This window comes from Macaca thibetana, chromosome 10, assembly GCF_024542745.1.
Source record: "Macaca thibetana thibetana isolate TM-01 chromosome 10, ASM2454274v1, whole genome shotgun sequence".
Lineage (NCBI taxonomy): Eukaryota > Metazoa > Chordata > Mammalia > Primates > Cercopithecidae > Macaca > Macaca thibetana.
The window spans coordinates 58,438,335-58,458,463 of NC_065587.1; the positions used below are offsets into that span (position 1 = coordinate 58,438,335).

At 44.2% G+C, this 20,129-nt stretch overlaps 1 protein-coding gene across 4 annotated transcripts in view; it reads left to right on the forward strand.

The window, feature by feature from the left end:
- Nucleotides 1–20,129, forward strand: part of CHD6 (chromodomain helicase DNA binding protein 6) — an 853,354-nt gene that overhangs the window by 791,960 nt on the left and 41,265 nt on the right. For all 4 annotated transcript variants that reach the window (XM_050806430.1, XM_050806433.1, XM_050806431.1 and 1 more), the window contains 8 exons: nt 6,545–6,709; nt 8,016–8,195; nt 9,268–9,378; nt 11,165–11,367; nt 12,078–12,277; nt 13,001–13,160; nt 16,449–16,538; nt 18,645–18,748. In XM_050806430.1, the coding sequence (XP_050662387.1) occupies nt 6,545–6,709; nt 8,016–8,195; nt 9,268–9,378; nt 11,165–11,367; nt 12,078–12,277; nt 13,001–13,160; nt 16,449–16,538; nt 18,645–18,748 (1,213 nt within the window). The remainder of the gene's footprint in view (nt 1–6,544; nt 6,710–8,015; nt 8,196–9,267; nt 9,379–11,164; nt 11,368–12,077; nt 12,278–13,000; nt 13,161–16,448; nt 16,539–18,644; nt 18,749–20,129) is intronic.

The window sequence follows — 20,129 nt, forward strand, 5'->3', positions numbered from 1 at the left end:
TTTTATAGCTGTCATTTCCCCAGTCCAGGATCCAATCCAGGATCACCCATTACCTTTAGCTGTCGTGTCTCTTTAGTCTCCATTAATCTGGATCAGTTCCTCGGTTTTTCTTTTTATTTTATGACCTTCAAGCTTTTGAAGAGTACTGGCCACTTTTTTTGTAGGTTGTCCCTCAGTTTGAATTTGTCTGTATTTCCTCAGGGTTGGATCTAGGTTTAGTACTACCACAGAACTGACACAGCCATCTCAATATATCACATCAGGAATAACATGGTGTCCATTTGTCTGATGATGGTAACTTTGATCACTTAGTACAGTGATGTCTATCAGATTTCTCCACTTACAAAGTTTCTGTTTTTCCCTTTGAAAATAATAAGTAATTTTGGAGAAATAAATTGGAACTGTACCTATTCCTCATCAAAGTATCATCCATTGGTTTTAGCATCCATTGATTATTTTTGGCTGAATCGATCATCACTTTGATGGTTACAAAGTGGTGATTTTCTGTTGCTCTGAACTGGTTAGTTAGCATTCTACTATAAGGAAGAGTGTTCCCTTTTTCTCCCATTTATTTATGTCAATATGAATACATGGGTTCTTTTTTTATGTAGTGAGTTATAATCTGTTACTATCTTTATTTCGATGTTCTGTTCGTATAGTTCTAGACTTAGCCAGTGGAGTCTCTTCAAGCTTTAAGTGTTATTCTCATATGTCTCTCTCATTCATTGAGTACTTTCTTACATCTGACACAGTAATATGTTTCAGACTTATCCTATACTTTCTCTACCGCAGCCCTAGCTACAGTTAGCCATTTCTCTAGCACACTGTGCCTCTTTTGTATAGAGAATGGTTTTTAGTAATCAAGATTCAGGAGTTAGGTGCGTTCATTGCTACTGCAATGATGTTTCTTCTAGGCCCTCCCAGTGGACGTAGCTGAAATACACACAGAAAGAGAGACTATAAATATGCATATGTGTAAATATATGCATTCATTTGTATATGTGTGTATACACACAAGTGCATACATAAACATGCATATCCATATCTATTTCTGTACCTTTATGTGTATGTATGTGTGTGTATAAATACACATGTACACCTAACCATGAGTTAACACTGATACCTCCAGTTGATTCTAGCACCACAGATTTTATTTTAGTTTTCCTCCTTTCCTTATTTATAATTTCCTTCTCCAACAGTGAAAGCCCTTACTTTTGCTACCGCCAGTATCTTTACTCATTTGCTGAATCCTAGATTAAACAGAAAGTAGTTTGAGGATTGCTAACCTTGCAACTATAGAAAAGAAACCTACTTTGAAGTGTGTATTTAAAACACTGTACATACTTAGCAGGATATAACCCTAAGTGGCTGGGGGAGAGAAAATCTTGCATGTTTTTGGTAATTATGTTTTAAATGAGTTGTAATGGTATTGGTTTTCTAAAAATGTTATATTATGGGACAAATCAAATGAGTACTGATATTGGTGTGGTTGAAAATTGAGTTTTTCAACATGGTTAAAGAAATACAAATGTGAGGTTGATGAAACTAAAATCCCTCAATCATAATTTGAACTAAAAATATCAGTATGACCTCATGATGTATTTTGTTTTATATATGCATATGTTTATATACACTGTGCACACACAAACACTTCCTATATTTGCCCACTGAGTAGGCCCTGGAAACCATGACCATCCCTAGTAGCAGGGACCACCCCTAGGACATCCAGATTGTTTTCTGTAAGTTTTCTACTCCTATCTATGACTAGACTGTTTCTCAGCCACTTGCCCTGCAGCCTGGCAAGAGAGAGGAAAAATTAGCTATTCCCATGCTATGAAGACCTTTGCTCTGGTCTTCCTGGTGACTCTGCTGTGCACAGAGAGCCCAGGGTCTGTTCTGCTGCCCATGCTTGGTGGCCTCACACATAAACCCTTGCCTGCCAGCTATGTGATCCTTCCTCAGTGGGGTCTGGATCTCCCAGGAGGTGACCAGCATTGTTGAGTCTAAGAAAGTTACAGTGGAGAACAAGTTCAGCCCTCCCTCATGCCCCAAGAACAGCTTGGTAAACCAGGATGTATTGGTTCACTTTCACACTGCTGATAAAGAAATACCAGAGACTGGGAAGAAAAAGAAGTTTAATTGGACATACAGTTCCACATGGATGGGGAGGACTCAGAATCATGGTGGGAGGCAAAAGGCTCTTCTTACGTGGAAGCAGCAAGAGAAAATGAGGAAGAAGCAAAAGCAGAAACCCCTGATGAGCCCATCAGATCTCATGAGACTCATTAACTATCGTGAGAATAGCATGGAAAAGACCAGCCCCCATGATTGAATTACCTCCCCCCCGGGTCCCTCCCACAATGTGGGAATTCTGGGAGATACAATTCAAGTTGATATTTGGATGGGGACACAGCCAAACCATATCGCTCTGCCCCTGGCCCCTCCAAATCTCATGTCTTCACATTTCAAAACCAATTATGCCTTCCCAACAGTCCCCCAAAGTCTTAACTCATTCAGCATTAACCCAGAAGTCTGCTGTCCAAAGTCTCATCTGAGACAAGGCAAGTCCCTTCTGCCTATGAGCCTGTAAAATCAAAAGCAAGCTAGTTACTTCCTAGATATGATTTGGATACAGTTATTGGGTAAATACAGCCATTCCAAATGGGATTAATTGGCCAAAACAAAGGGGGCCCATGCAAGTCTGATATCCACCAGAGCAGTCAAATTTTAAGGCTCCAAAATGATCTCCTTTGACTTCAGGTCTCTCATTCAGGTCATGCTGATGCAAGAGGTGGGTTCTCGTTGTCTTGTGCAGCTCCACCTCTGTGCCTTTGCAGGGTACAGCCTCCCTCCCAGCAGTTTTCATGGGCTGGCATTGAGTGTCTGTAGCTTTTCCAGGCACACAGTGCAAACTGTCAGTGGATCTGCAGTTCTGGGGCCTGGAGGATGGTAGCCCTCTTCTCACAGCCCACTAGCCAGTGACCCAGTAGGGACTCTGTGTGGGGGCTCCAACCCCACATTTCCCTTCTGCACTGCTCTAGCAGAGGTTCTCCATGACAGCCCCGCCCCTGCAGCAAACTTTTGCCTGGACATCCAGGCGTTTGCATACATCTGAAATCTAGGTGGAAGTTCCCAAACCTCAATTATTGACTTCTGTGACTCTCAGGCTCAACACCATGTGGAAGCTGCCAAGGTTTGGCGCTTTCACCCTCTGAAACCACAGCCTGAGCTGTGCGTTGGCCCCTTTCAGCCACAGCTGGAACAGCTGGGACAGGGCAACAAGTCCTTAGGCTGCACACAGCACAGGGACCCTGGGCCCAGCCCACAAAACCACTTTTTCCTCTTCGGCCTCCAAGCCTGTGATGGGAGGGACTGCCATGAAGGTCTCTGATATGGCCTGAAGACATTTTCCCCATGCTCTTGGGGATTAACATTAGGCTTCTTGTTACTTGTGCAAATTTCTGTAGCCGGCTTGAATTTCTTCCCAGAAAATTGACATTTCTTTTCTATCGCGTAGGCTGCAAATTTTCCAAACTTTTATTCTTTCCTTCCCTTATAAAACTGAATATTTTTGACAGATCCCAGGTCACCCCTTGAACACTTTACTGCTTAGAAATTTCTCCCACCAGATACCCTAAATCATCTTTCTTAAGTTCAAAGTTCTGCAAATCTCTAGGGCAGGGGCTAAATGCCACCGGTCTCATTTCTTAAACGTAACAAAAGTCACATTTGCTCCAGTTCCCAACAAGTTCCTCATCTCCATCTGAGACCACCTCAGCCTGGACTCTGTGTGGCGGCTCTGACCCCACGTTTCCCTTCTGCACTGGTCTAGCAAAGGTTCTCTATGAGGGCCCCACCCCTGCAGCAGACTTTTGCCTGGACATCCAGGCATTTGCATACATCTGAAATCTAGGTGGAGGTACCCAAACCTCAGTTCCTGACTTCTGTGACCCTCAGGCTCAACATCATGTGGAAGCTGCCAAGGTTTGGCGCTTTCACCCTCTGAAACCATTCCATATCTCTGTCAGCATTTTGGGCAAAGCCATTCAACAAGTCTGTAGGAGGTTCCAAGCTTCCCCACATTTTCTTATCTTCTTCTGAACCTTCCAAACTACTCTTCCAACCTCTGCCTGTTACCCAGTTTCAAAGTCACTTCCACATTTTTGGGTATCTTTTCAGCAATGCCCCGCTCTACTGGTACCAGTTTTCTGTATTTGTTCATTTTCATGCTGCTGATAAAGGTATATCCAAAACTGGAAACAAAAAAAGGTTTAATTGGACTTACAGTTTCACATGACTGGGGAGGCCTGAGAATCATGGCAAGAGGCGAAAGGCTCTTCTTATGTGGCGGTGGCAAGAGAAAAATGAGGAAGAAGCACAAGTGGGAATCCCTGATAAAGACATCAGATCTTATTAACTATCACGAGAATAGCACTAGAAAGACTGGCCCCTGTGATTCAGTTACCTCCCCGCTGGCTCCCTTCCACAACACATGGGAATTCTGGGAGATAAATTCAAGTTGAGATTTGGATGGTGACACAGCCAAACCATATCACAGGATATGCAAATTTTGGGCACCAAGATGAACTTCAGGCTTTCTTATTGCAAGGAGGACCTCTGTAACACAGTGGACCAAGTGGTAGGAGGTGCCTGGGATCCACCCTGCTCTAATGCTATTTTCCTGTACGCCCCAGTGGCCTCTTTTCTGTCCCAGCACTTACTGGGCTTCTTAGTCTTTGGGTCACTTTAGTACTGAATTATAGGAATTCTGGTGTCATTTTCAGCCATGAGGTTAGGGGAAGAATGTGGGCAGGGTATGGATGGAGGCTTCCTTATCCAGGGATTCTGGCACTGGGTGAGCCCCTTATGCGCAAACATAGAATTCCTGCTTAGACTTACCCCTTTCTCTGGGTCCAGTAACTTCAAATCCAACTCAAACAGCCTGGCCTCAGACATGGGGGACACCCATTGCTTGCAATTCTGGACTCCAGGATCAAGATCATACGGCAGGAGCAGAAGTACAAGGCTCCAGTCTTGCTCTGCCACTAACTCACAGAGGAGCAAGGGCCACATTTCTTACTGCTCTGGGCCAAGATAAGGAAGGGCCCTGGGTGTCCAGTGATACCCGCAGGGCTCACTCACATGGCATGGCCACCTCTTCCTCTCGGTGTCAGTAATCACCCCTCTGCTTGCTTACTTGGGGGAAAAACATTTCCACTAAAAGAAACTAGGACTCCTGGAAACAAAATGGCTGAAGCCAGGTCTGGACAGGAAATGTATAAGAGGAATGTAGAATATGTTGAAAGCAAGGGAACTATCAAAAGACTACTAGTCTTTGATATACAAACATGAATGTACACATATCCGTACCTATTTCTTTATCTGTGTATGTGTATGTATATGTGTGTATATATACATATACACCTAACCATGAGTTCATACTGATACCTTCAGTCCATTCAAATACCACAGAGTTGATTCTCATCTTCGTTTTTTCCACATTTGAGTAGGTCATGTTGAAGGAACTCAGGAGCCAACTTAGTGAGGCTCCTATGGGCCAAATGTAAACAGCAATAAGAATAATAACTGCAGTTCAGTAAAACATGGCAGATATATTTAAATGCATGCCTTCATTGTATCCCATAAAGAAGTAATTTTTAAAAAAATTTCATTGCTCACTTTTTGGGATGTGATTTTGGAAACTGATTACATAAAGAGATAGCTTGCCCCGCCTATATGAACTGTACATTAGGGTAGCCCCTGATGAATTAACAGATCTAGGCAATGATCATCAATTCAAAAGAAAGATGACCAGATACCATGTGCCTCTTGATGGATATTCAGATGCTCAAATCCTAAGCTGATCAAGTTCCAAGGTAGAACTCCTAGTTCAGAGAAAATACAGGGAATAAAGGTACCTGTTCAGTGACACAGCAGAAATGCAGTTGTTTTTAAGTGTGGCAAATGATAATATATATTTTATAAGAGTTTGTATCTTTAGAAATGTGTATTGAAATATGTAAGGATGAAACAGTATCATGCTTAGGATTTACTTTGTAACAATCTGGGAGGGTGGAGTGTGGTAAAAATAAACAAGATTGTCCATAAGAGGTCATTACACTGTCCTGTATTTTTGTCTATGTTTGAAAATTTCAGTAGCAAAATTTTAAAAATAAACTTTCAGTGCTACCAGCTCCGAAGCATATCTTCCAAGAGGACAGGACAGCATCCTGGGAATGTGTGCCACTCACAAGGTGCCTTGCACAGACCACAGCGGGGCGGGGGCACAGGATGGGACACCATGTCCTTCTCGTTGCTTTATCCCTGGCACACAGTAGTCAGTACACAATGGGAAAAGAAATGAATGGCCACGGAGGTGGCAGTCAACCTTTGGGTATGAACTGTGTTCTGAAATCAGTCCCATTACTTGTGACCGAGAGCTGGCCACTCACACCACATGACATGTAAGCACTCCCCTATTTCCAGGGCTGCTGCCGTTTTATATATATGGTGACGTGATGTATATGACCCTCCTTCTTCCCAGGCTCAGGCCCGATGTCACCGCATAGGCCAGAGCAAAGCCGTGAAGGTGTATCGCCTCATCACTCGAAATTCCTACGAACGCGAGATGTTTGACAAGGCCAGCCTAAAGCTGGGTCTGGACAAGGCTGTTCTTCAGGACATCAACCGAAAGGGCGGCACCAATGGGGTGAGTGTGATGGGCCTACTCTGGAGTCTTAAGGAGCATTGGTCGCACAGCCCAGGCGGGCTTCTCTTACGGCTGTTTCAGGGTTCACTTTCACTGCATTGAGCCAGCCCTCACATCATTATTGGGTAATTCCCTACAACCAGGCATGATTCAGAATCAGGTCTCTGTGTTTTCTAGGTGGTTAAAGAAAATCTGTAGAAGCAGTTATGAGGTAGGATTGCCCAGCTTGGTGTAACATTTCAGTAAACAGTTTTTAACTGTGCCCATTAGAAGCTAGTAGATTTAACATTGTATTTGTATAATTTAAAAAAAAAAAAAAAAAAGTTTAAAAAAAAAAAAACCTTGAATTTGTTACTGTGCCTTATCTCATACCTCAGACTTTGAGCTTTGAGAGTGTACTCGGCCCCTAACAGTGCTCGGCGTATTAGAAACATAAAGTGCGGGATGGTCAGTAAACAAATGAATAAATTAGCAGCTTAAAATAAGGCAGTTAAAGTATTTTTCCCCCTCTGAGGGCATAAGAATTGCAGCTAAGATTCTTAAATTGTCTTAAAGTATAGGCAGACAAAGCAGAATATCTCCTTAATCTCTGGGCTCAGGGCATCAAAGATTGGATGCTTAAACTTTCTAAATGAGTTGTCTTTAGTCCAGATGTTCCATATCCTCTTAGCTATGCATATGTTACTAAGTATAATACTTCAAGTTAGTCATGCAGAGAGTCATGGAATTCTCTCTTGTGATTGATATAAAGAGAACCAGATTCTTAATTAGAACCAGAAAAGGGTGTTTGGAATCCCATTTCCTGTTTTCCTCAAGAGTTGAGAAGATCACATTTGTCATGGGATCTTTTTTTTTTTTTAGTTGAGAAATGACATCATTTACAATACTAATATATGTATTTATTTAATAATGAATAAATCATTGTTCTGCTTGTTTGGTACATCTGGAAGTTTTTAAAGATACAGGCTTTAACTAAAATATAAAGATGTCAAAAATACCATCTTCAATGGTGCATAGTTGTAGTGGCTTGTGACATTTGATAATAACCAACGTCCTGAAGAATGTTAGGGACCTTGGATCATGTGCTTGGCTTTATTTCAGAGCTGCCTATAGAGGACTGTCTGCCTGCCCTCCCCAGAGTATCGCATCTGGGTTTTCACTAGCTGAAGTTTGTTGCCCACGTCCTTTGTTCTTCTGACATGCAGTTCGTGGAGGAACTATGCACTGAACCACAAAAACCAGATTTGAGGCTGTTTTTCTTCTATACATTTTCCACTTTGTGAGTAGCCTTTGGTGACCTGTCCAGGTACAGCAGCTCTCAAAAATGGAGGTGGAGGACCTACTCCGGAAAGGTGCTTATGGAGCCTTAATGGACGAAGAAGATGAAGGTTCCAAGTTCTGTGAAGAAGACATAGACCAGATTCTGCAGAGGAGAACGCACACCATCACCATCCAGTCTGAGGGGAAAGGGTCCACTTTTGCCAAGGTACAGGGCCTTCTCCCCAGAGCTGTTGGGGGTGGGAGAGAAAAAAAAATGTTTATTCTCTGAAACCCATTAGCAGGGCTTCCCTTTCTCTGAATGCAAATCCTAGAAATTGGCTGCAGATTTAGTCTGTGTGCCTATCTAAAGATATAGATCCTTAGAGGAGGAAGTCAGTCTGAATAGGGAGTCAGGGGCTATACAAAGAAAATACCACTCCTCATCTTTGAGAGCTGATCTTTAACAGACAGAATAAACACTCCTATTCCCAGTTGGCTCTATTTGCAAGGACTGCTCTGAAACCTTCCAGTGGACATCTTGATTTCCTTATAGACCACTTCTTGATCACCGATAGAGAGTGGAAGCTCCAGTGAACACTCCATTCCCCAAACTCAAGCAATTAGTTTGTTTATTTAATGGGAAAGAGATTTTACTTAAAATTCCCAGCTTCTAGTCTGGGTGCCTCTTTTCTCCGCTGTTGAGGCCACTGGATTTAAAACTTAGATCACTCTCAGGTTTCCGTAGCCACAGCCACTGCTGAGTCCTGTGAGAGCTTTGTGACCTGTTTGATTAAATCTCCTGTTTGGTGACACCTGGAAGTTTTTTAGTGGGATGTTATGTGTTTTATAAGGAGAATATGGGTGAACGATCCCTTGTCTCTACACCTCATACTGCCCAGCCCAGTACCTTTTCCATAGCAGACATTTGGTAACTGTTGCACTGAAAAAAAATCTAGAAAAGTTTTAAGAGTTAACTCTTTCATAGGGAACTAGACACCAAGTGGCACCTTGCCATTGTCTTCCAGGGTTTGCCTTCCTGCTACCAAGCTTAAGCTCCAAAAAAAATGATCCTTTCAGTTGAAATTGTAATTTGCTCACCCAATCTTTAAAATAAAAGGAAAAAAAAAAAAGAATAACCTTGAGATTTTCCCATTCATTTTGGAAGCCCTGTTAAGGGTTTGATTTTGAATGCAAATAGATAATAGACTTAGGTTTCTCCTGTATTTGAAGTAACACTGGTGTTTTATTAGTTTGTACTGTGTTCAAGCACAGTTTATTAATTCTTGTCTTCTTCACAGGCTAGCTTTGTGGCTTCAGGAAACAGAACAGATATTTCCTTAGATGATCCTAACTTTTGGCAGAAATGGGCTAAAATAGCTGAACTGGACACTGAAGCAAAGAATGAAAAGGTACAGCATAATAATATTTTATTCCATGGAACATTCACTTATGTCATACATGATAGTAAATTCCTACACAGCTCAAGTCATTATTTACTCTTGAGTCTTGGTTCTTAAATGATACTTGTACCATACTTAAAATATGCCTGGCGCATAGACAACACTCAGTAAATCTTAACTGTTGTCATTTTTAAATGGCCATTCAGTCTGTTGGGCACCTGGGAAATTAGATGAAGGCAATTAGAACTGGAACCGGACACAGGGTCAAGTTCAGGCCTCTGTCTCAAGCCAACATTCTGTCCCTTGCATGTGACTATTTTATTTCTATTTCAACACTTCCTGTGAGAGAAACTTCACACATAATAGGAAGAAGGAAAAAGCATGACAAAAGTTTGTTGGCTTTACCTCCATTCTTTCAGTGTCTCTTGTTTTCTTAATTCTAAACATGAGAAAGAGAATGGACTTTGGAGTGAAACCAGAGTATGCCTTTGGATGAAGTACTTGACCCCCACTGAGATTAGTAGAAGAGGAGTTGGTGAGGCCCACACTGTGGGGTTACAAGGTAGCATTTGTGGATATAACTGGCACCAGTGCCCAGCCCACTGTGAGGCACCTGTTAAATGTTGGTTTCCCTTCCTTCATCTCTGACCCTGTCACCTCACTTCAGGATGAGTGTCTTCTCAGGTAAGTATTGAACTCTCATGGTTCCACAGACCCAGGAGACAGTCCCTCCTTGTAGCTAGCTAATTCAGTAACCAGCACCCAACCAGAACCACCACAGGTTGCTTAATCCACCCTCTTTTCTCCTATAAATAGAAATGCTGATTTTCTTCGTTTAAGAAGATCCTACAGTCCCCTTTAGTAACCTGTTCTAAGTGTTTCACAGTGTCACAATCAAGAAACTACTGTGTGTGCAGGACATTGGGTCCAAGCCGGGGAAGAAAGCACGGTGGCTCTGTAGCCAGGCAGAAGCAATTGGAGCCTTCTTTGTTGGGAAGCACAGTGATCAAAGCAGGGATAACACTGGACATTTGTTATCTGGGCTGTGTGGAGTACTCAGGAAGTTAGCCTGGCTTAGGAAAGAGGTATAGGGGGAAGGAGTGAGGAGCAGGAAGCAATGGAGACTATAGAAGACACATGGCCAGGGGAGCCATCAGAATGACCGAGGCTCCTGAGCTGGAGATGGTATTTTCGGTGAAAGGCAAAGGGTTAGTGGATAGAACCAGTCGAAGGCAGATAAATATGCGTTTGTCTTCAGAAAGTTGCTGAGCAGATGGAATTCTCTGGCTTGTCTTGTCTCCAGAGTGCAGACTGCTCTCTGCATGCTGGGCAGAACAGCTGGGTCTTCACCACTCCAGGCTTTCTTAGCAAGAGCTGACCACCACTTTGGTCACTGGGGGGGCCTTGCCTGCCCACACCCCGGGTAGAATGACTACAGAAAGAACAGATGGTGACAAGTAGCACTGGGGGTCAGGGAGCACGCCAACTTGAGCAAGTCCCAGAGAATCCTGTCTGCTTGTCCTGTGGTCATGGAGACAGCAGGTGTGCTGGGAAGAGCCCTTCAAATGCAGACTTGCCTTCTGCATTTCACCATCCTGTCCGTGTCCCACCTCTGTCTGTGCCTTTTCTTGTGCCACACTCCTTCTTCCCTGTCCTTGGTTAAGGCTCCCCTTGAAGTGCTGGAGGATGAGACGGGCATGGTTCTATCCCAAATGTGTCCTGGGGATACACTTATGCATTGTGATAGGAGTAGAGAAAAGAGGACTTTCTTCCCAGTAGTCCTCTCCATTTCTAGGAAAGCTTAGTGATTGACCGACCTCGCGTGAGAAAGCAGACCAAACACTACAACTCGTTTGAGGAAGACGAGCTCATGGAGTTTTCAGAGTTAGACAGCGACTCAGATGAAAGGCCTACGAGATCCAGGCGCCTCAATGACAAAGCCAGGCGCTACCTCCGAGCGGAGTGCTTCCGGGTAGAGAAGAACCTGCTCATCTTTGGGTGGGTATTGGCTCTGCTTGGTTTTGTTGTTGTTGTTGTTGTTGTTTGTTCCTCTCTGTTTTTCAGTCCCCAAGGTTTGTCTAGGATGTCTCTCCAGTCACCTTTGGGATTATAGGGCAGAGGGGGATCTGTTGGAGCAAGAGAGAACCATGCCTTCTGCCCAGAATCCCTCAGTCACCATATGCTCTGCAACCACAATGCAGACATGCCATGGTTTTCTCATATGCCTGTCACAGCAAATCTCTGGTACTAATTTGCTGTCTGGTACTGATTTCCTGCTTCCCCCCATCCCCCAAGGATATATGAGGAGTCCACACAACAGATGTTATAGTCAAGGCATGATTCGTGCGGGGCTTTGACTCTGGTAGAAATCAAAGGTTCAGCTTCTGTGAGCTCATCATTGCTTTTGAATAATGCTGCTGGACTCTTTAATTCCAAATTTATTCCCTGCTCCCAGTATTTTGGTCCCTCCGTGTTTAACATTGTAGTGGCCATATGAAGTTCTCAGTGTCCAACATCCACCTTAGTGATATTTAGTGTGCTACAGTCAGGTGGTCCTCAAAGGCCTTTCAGGACAAAGCCCTTGGGATGATTAACAGACCTACAGAGAACAAAAGCATGTATGGCTCTTGTTTCTTCTCCTGTGGGGAAGCTGCATGCATGGCCTGGCCCATCCTCCCTCCAACACCTGTCTGTATGTCCACTGTCAGCTGGGGCCGGTGGAAGGACATCCTGACTCATGGCCGATTCAAATGGCATCTGAACGAGAAGGACATGGAGATGATTTGCCGTGCCCTCCTGGTGTACTGTGTCAAGCATTATAAGGGGGACGAGAAGATCAAGAGTTTCATTTGGGAACTGATCACACCTACCAAAGACGGGCAAGCCCAGACCCTCCAGAACCACTCAGGTGAGAGGTGGCAGGGCCACACCTAAGAAGCACAGATTCCCATGCACTTCATTCCCTCTTCTCTGCGGGGCCGTGTGGCTGTGCTTTGGGAGACTTCTCTTTCTCAGGTGTTTTTCAGAATGTTACCAGTGGGAAAAGATGTTGCTTTCAGTTCTGCCTCAGAATCTCCCAGTGTTACCTGTGATATTTTGTTTAAGTACAACTGGGCCCTCTTAAAGTTTCCCACATCCGGTCCTACCCACTAACCTGAATCTCACATGGGATCCCCCTCTGAATTAGGGATGCACACCCAGTGCTCTCTGACTTGCCTTCTGCATTTCACCATCCTGTCCGTGTCCCACCTCTGTCTGTGCCTTTTCTTGTGCCACACTCCTTCTTCCCTGTCCTTGGTTAAGGCTCCCCTTGAAGTTTCAAGTCAATTACTCCTTTTCTCCCAGCCAGGTTGTAGTTCCCAAAGGGCACAGGTTATGTTATACCTTTCTTAATCCTCACAGGGTACTTGGATTCTTACTGACAGACTAAGTGGTCCTGGAGTTTGTTTACTAAGGAGGAGACCAAGTGCATGGCCTTCCCACCACCACCACCTATGGGCTAAGGAGTAGGGTCTGCTATCCAGACCACAGCCCAACTCTGTTCTAACAAACCCCAGTCCAGCTCTGTTCTAAAACTCGTGTTTAACCCCCCCTGGCTATCCACTTGCCCTATGCTCTCTTTCTGTTTCAGGCTTGTCTGCCCCAGTCCCTAGAGGGAGGAAGGGGAAGAAGACGAAGAACCAGCTGCTAATCCCAGAGCTAAAGGATGCAGATTGGCTGGCCACCTGCAACCCCGAGGTGGTCTTGCATGATGACGGCTATAAGAAACATCTCAAACAGCACTGCAACAAGTGAGTGTCCCTCCTCCCATACCCTGTTGGCAGCCCGGCTCAGACTGCTTCGATTCCTGGGAACGTCACAGGGAGACCGCTTCATGCTCTTGTGCTGCTTCCATGCAAGGTCTAGAAAGACAGGATGCGTTATCTGTGGTCTCAGCTGGGTCAGAATTCATGTTACAGGTCCTGTAACTCCTTTAACAGTACCTCTGCTCTCCCACAGAACCTGGCCCCTCTGCCATCGCATTGTATATACCCCTGAGGATTTTTCTGTTTTGACTCTCAAAAACCAGTCAGTTCATCCTCTGCCCCTGAGGTCACATTAACAAGGGCAGAACATTGTGGCCTTAGTCGCTGCCACTCTTAGCCTCCTCTTCCAGTTTGCTGTTGCCATTCATGGCCTTCAGTTATTTGATAGGCATGCATTTGAGGTAGTATGCTTTGTGTCTGTAGGCTAACAGCTGGGGGCAGCAAAAAGAAAACAGTGATTGAAAATGAAACTTTGGGCTGGGCGCGGTGGCTCAAGCCTGTAATCCCAGCACTTTGGGAGGCCGAGACGGGCGGATCACGAGGTCAGGAGATCGAGACCATCCCGGCTAACACAGTGAAACCCCGTCTCTACTAAAAAAATACAAAAAAAAACTAGCCGGGCGAGGTGGCGGGCGCCTGTAGTCCCAGCTACTCCGGAGGCTGAAGCAGGAGAATGGCGTAAAACCCGGGAGGTGGAGCTTGCAGTGAGCTGAGATCCGGCCACTGCACTCCAGCCTGGGCGACAGAGCGAGACTCCGTCTCAAAAAAAAAAAAAAAAAAAAAAAAAAAGAAAATGAAACTTTGTTCACATGTAGTTTAGTCTTGGGGACTTAGGGCATTCAGCGACAAAACAGTGGCAAGTTTGCATATGGATATTTGCACCACTGTGCAATATATCTGACCCTTGGAAACGATCTAATTCGTGTCAAAGTCATGCAAGAGTTATCTTCCCAGAATTCCTGGTAGGCAGTGTGAGGGCCTCCAGTTGCACACCTCTGATAATCAAGAATTTATTACCTTATAGGTTAAGAGCTTTTGCTTGGGTTTTCCCATCTCCCTGTAACATCTTCTTAATGATTCTGCAGTTGTTGGGTTGTGTGGTGTTGTTTTTTTTTTTCTTTTACAGATAAAGTTTAATCCTTTCCCTTGATCACCTCAAATACTTGAAGATAAGTCTCATGCCCAATACTGTAATAAAAACTATTGTACACAAAAGTACAAGCTCTTCAGAGACAGCAGTAAGCACTCAATGTGTTGTTATTATTAGCACGATTATTATTTTAGCCATGAAATTATCATCTAAAGAACTTTTAAAAAGTGAAAAAGCACTGTTTCAAATCCAAGCTAAAAGCAGACAGGATAATGGTTATCCACTGGGGGTGGGATAGTAACTGGAAGGGAATACCAAGGGGACTTAAGGGAAAATAGTCTGCTTCCTGATCTGGATGCTGAATACACATGTATGTTTTGTTTGTAGGAATTCTTTAAGCTATACATTTTTGCATTGTGCACGTTATGGAAGTATATTTCACATCAGTAAAATACTTTTAAAAAGAAAAAAAGGATATGTCGCCATCCAAAATATTAATGGATTGTTTTCTTTGGCTAAACCAAGGGCGTTACAAAACTGCTGCAGCTGTGTGTCCCTTTGAGTTCAGATGCCAGCTGGGAGGAGGGGCTGGCTAGAAGGAATTGTCCATCCATCCTCTGAATTGATTTCCCTTCCATTTGGAGGAGAATTGAATACTATTGGCTTTAAATTCTGTTCTCTCATGCTGCAGATATTGTCGGACATCAACACATTTGTTTTTCTTTATGGAAATGGAAACAGCTCTCCCTGTCTTAAGGAGACAGACATTTTCAGGAAAGCCCTACTTTAATTGAGCTAAGTCTCAGCAGGCAGGACTCTGACATTCTATTCCAGTTTTTACTAAGGAGGCTGTCAGCTATGACCATCTACAAATTAAGGATTGGCAGTGGTTGTAAATTCCTAAGAGTTCTTATTCTCTGGGCTTTAAAAATAAACAAACAAACAAACAGGTTGGGTGCGGTGGCTCACGCCTATAATCCCAGCACTTTGGGAGGCCGGGACGGGTGAATCATCTGAGGTCAGGAGTTCAGGACCAGCCTGGCCAACATGGTGAAACCACATCTCTACTAAAAATGTAAAAAATTAGCCAGATGTGGTGGCGGGCACTTGTAATCCCAGCTACTCGGGAGGCTAAGGCAGGAGAACAGCTTGAAGCCGGGAGTGGGAGGTTGCAGTGAACCAAGATTGCACCATTGCACTCCAGCCTAGGCGACAAGAGCAAAACTCCATCTCAAAAAATAATAATAATAATAATAAATACTCTCAGAATTATTTGAGTTGATTGACAGCTGAGATGAGAAATGGTATACCAGAGATAATAAGGGTTCTCTGCAATCTATAAGTTCTGACTTTGTGTTTCCACTTACAACTTGAGCCCACAGGGGCACTTTCTACCCAGATCTAATAGATAGAAATTGTGCTTTCTTAGAGACCTTTGTCATAGTCCATTTTCTGCTGCTATAACAGAATACCACAGACTGGGCGTTGGCTCATGACTCTGCAGGCTGGGATGCCCAAGAGCATGATACCGGCTTGTGGGCAAGGGTCCTCCGATGGCGAAAGGCATTACTTTTGTTACATACCTATAGCATCCGGCAAGATGCAGAGCATATAGTAGTTGCCCGACAAATACTTGCTTAATTGCTTTGTCTGAGACATGTTTGATGCATTCCCGTGGAGCCTGATTGTGGTCCATACAGAATAAAAATGAATTGAGCACCTCAGAAGAGAAGACATATTGCCATGAAAAATAGACACTTGCCTTTATTCATTTGTTCATTTAACTGTGTACAAGTGAAACTGTTTGAAAGCACCACTGTTCACCCTACTCACTCTTCAGTACCTGGCCTTTCAGAAGCCACCTCTGCCTAACAGGTCACTGTGGCCACATGGAAGGGGTGAGTACTCTTAAAGATGAGAAGCGCTGTCTGTTCCTGCTGCCCCCTGTGGCTCACAGGATGATCTAACAGATAACTGATGTAGTCATTTTTTTTTGTAAAATGGGAATGAGCATAATAATGTCTGCCATAATGTTTTGTTTCTCTAGTGCCTTCTCTTCTATTACTTCATAAAATATTAACTACATGGGAATGTCCAGAATTTCCCAGTGTTAACTTGGGCATGTGGTTCACAGATAGTTATGGGTTCTAATTTGTTTGCATTAATGTGTTCAACTTTCATAGAGTACTTTTGCGAGTCCGGATGCTGTACTACCTAAAAGCTGAAATACTGGGAGAAGCAGCTGAGAAAGCATTTGAAGGAACTCCTGCCAGGTAAAGCAAATCAAACTTAACATGTCAACATTAAAGAATTGACATAAAATGCCTATTCATGGAGCTGGCCAAACTTGCCTGTGCTTAAAGAGGCCCATGTTCCTCCTGCCCCCTGCCCAGGACCAGTGACCCAGATGGGAGAACAGGCAAGTAGAATAAGGACAATTCATCAGGTCATCTACAAATAAAATAAAGGAGAAAACCATTTCTTAGAAACCTAGCTTTTGGTGAGTTAGTTCATTTTATTTCCCTCGAAAGTGTTGTAAATTTTCTTTTAAAACAGTCATTTACTGTAGAATGAGTGTCAGTTACTGATCTGACATGTATAGACTGGAAGTTTTACCCACCATCCCATTCTTAGCGATAGTACTCATATACGTATTTCTTTTACTTGCTGATCATATGAATATGTGCGGCCTATTTGATTTGTTGCATGTTAGTTTTGCAAATTAGTGTTTTGAAAGCTATAGAATCCTGTGGGAGTATCCCAAGATTTCCAAGAGTGAGGCTACCAGGTTCTCAGCTGGCCCTTAATAAAGCTGTCAGAAAGACCCAGTTTGTAAATGGGGCCACCAGGTGCAGTTTGCTAGCCCTGTGCACACCTGTCATTCCTAGAGAATACCAGGAGTGCTGATATTCCGATTTTGTGTTGAGATTACCTGGGGCCATGTTTTCTTCTTTCTCTTGCTTTCCTTTGAGCAATGCTAGTGTCTCTAGAGTTCATAGGAGCTCTAAAGTAAGACGGAGGGACATAGACAACCCTACCCATGGGGCAGCTTGTAATCAGAGCCAGGCTTCTCAGCAACTGTTGTCACTTTTTATGCCTTTCAGAGTCACTGTTGTAATTTCCAGCAGGGATGGGGAGGTTGTGTGTTTGATAGACAGGTTCAATTTGAGTCATATAAATGCAGCAGAATTCCGCCTGATAATTTCCATCAGGTGTTACCTGGCAGAAGTAGTCTGAACTGACCGCTGTCATGTGTAGGAAGTCATAGGTGGTAGCTAGGTAGAACACAGAGAGAGTAAATCCGCTGCCCACCCTCTTCCTTCCTCTGCATTCCTCTGTCTCTTACTGCTCCTGTTAAGGTTGAATACCTTCTTGTGGAGAAGTTGCCATGAGACATGAACAGCAGTTCATCCCAGAGAAGTCATTCAGCCATGGCACTGTGCAGGCAGAGCCATGGATCCCTGGAAAGGTGGGGATCAGGAAACACTATCCCTACAGAGGAAGCTGGGCCTGGTAGGGAGCATTCAGTCCTGTGTCACAGTAAGAGCCTGATGGAAGAAGAAACTTCGGAGGCAGCTGGAGAGGGAGGGAGAAGCCATCCAGGTGCATGCTATTCCCTAAACCCCAAAGCCTTAAAGAGCGAGGACTGTACTCAGATGAATGAGGACAGTGAACTTAGGGTTTATATGAGCTCTCAAAACACAGACAGAAACTCAGAGAGGGGCTAACACCTGCATGTCTGGCCTAGGGTGAGTTATGTGCATCCCTTTGGCCAGGAGCAATGCAGTTTTTGATCATTTTTAATCTAATAGACCACTGCCAGGAGGTGCCACCTGTTATGGCACTTACCCTCTGAAAGGCCTCCTGATATACCCACTTGTTCCAGAGTGGACTCTTATTCTTAAATGGTACGTAAGATCTCTACTTGTTGCGGCAACATACTGAGCCACGATGATTTGGGTACTATTTTAAACATTCAATCATGTATGAATTCAACTGTTGGGGAAGCTCTACCTTCAGATGTCCAATATATCAATGGCCTTTGCTATGGTTCACATAAGGTGCACATTAGAACTCCATACATGTGGATCCCAAAATGCCACCCTGGACCAACTGACATTGGGTTCTCCAAGAGGTGCTTCAAGACTGTGTCAGGCTGTCAAAGGTGGAGCCTGGAAATCAAGTACTTATGCTTAAATCACTCCCTAAGTGATTCTCATGCAAAGCTCTGGTTCAGAAACGATGACCCACAGCCTTCCTAACTCTTTATTGTTTATTGTTACCTTAGCATCTCAGCATGCCACTAGGACTGTGGCCCAATACCAGGGTTGGGCCAGTAGCTTTTGTGTTGTTTTGAGTCTACGCCCTTCCTTCCCTAGGGAGCTGGATGTGCCTCTGCCCGACATCGACTACATGGAGATCCCAGTGGATTGGTGGGATGCTGAAGCCGATAAGTCCCTTCTCATTGGCGTGTTCAAGCATGGTGTGTATTTCTCTAAAGGCGTTCCCTTCTGGATCAGTTTCCCCCAGGAAGGATGAGTTCAGCCACTCTAAGCTCGGCATGTTCCTGCAAAACTCCATCATTCTGTTACACATTCATCTCAAAAAGTAGAGCTTCACCACTGCCCCGTTGGAATTTCCACCAGATGAATATATGGCTCACAATAATACTGCAAATATTATATTACTGAGGAATATTCAGGCCACAAAGAACCTGTTTGGTGTATATCTTCCTCCCTTGCTTGTCCATGCTGTCAGATATGGGACTGCCTCTAATAGTCCCAATGCCTGGCACATAGTAGGTACCTTGAATGAAGGAGTAAATAAATGGTGGGAAACGCTAAGTTTCAGTATTTCATATATGTGCAGAATTATAAGGTCATTCTAGATAACCTATATATTCCTAGTATGTATCTTTTACTCCATTGGCATTTAAAAAACTAAGCACAGGGCCGGGCGCGGTGGCTCACGCCTGTAATCCCAGCACTTTGGGAGGCCGAGGTGGGTGGATCACAAGGTCAGGAGATCGAGACCACGGTGAAACCCCGTCTCTACTAAAAATACAAAAAATGAGCCGGGCGCAGTGGCGGGCGCCTGTAGTCCCAGCTACTCGGGAGGCTGGGGCAGGAGAATGGCGTGAACCCCGGAGGCGGAGCTTGCAGTGAGCCAGGATCGCGCCACTGCACTCCAGCTTGGGCGACAGAGCAAGACTCCGTCTCAAAAAAAAAAAAAAAAAAAAAAAAAAAGACATTTCATCTCATTGTACAGGATGAGTTTAGCAGATAATGCTATAAAGACAAGAGAAGAAACAGCCTCTCTTCTCAGTGCTAAGAGACTAATCCTAAGCCATAAATGCAAACTCTGCATAGGGCCAGATCAGTTTAGTTGGATGGTTACGTTGGAGTCAACTTAGATGAGGTTGGACAGATGCCTCATGGGCCCATCCTCCTTGGCACCCTCCAGAGTCAACAGATCCTGCCCCTGCCTGGCTGCTACCTATTCCATGAGCTTAGTCTTAGACCTGTCCTCGTCTAGGTAGCACATCTGACCACCCCTTTCTAATCTTAGCCCTCATCACAGTATAACCAAGCACACACAACATGTCTTACCAGGTGACAGCTTCTCAGATACTCAGCCATTTTCAGAAAGCCAGTCTGTCTAGTGTTCACTTTTCAGGGATATTGTGTCAGGAAGCCCTCTTCACTTCACCTGCATGCCTTGGTTCAGTATGAGCTGTAGGGCTGCAACCATTTTCTTTGTTAAGAAACACATGACTGTTCGTTGACTGAGGTTTTGTGAATATTTTTTTTTTTTTGAGACGGAGTCTCACTCTGTCGCCCAGGCTGGAGTGCAGTGGCCGGATC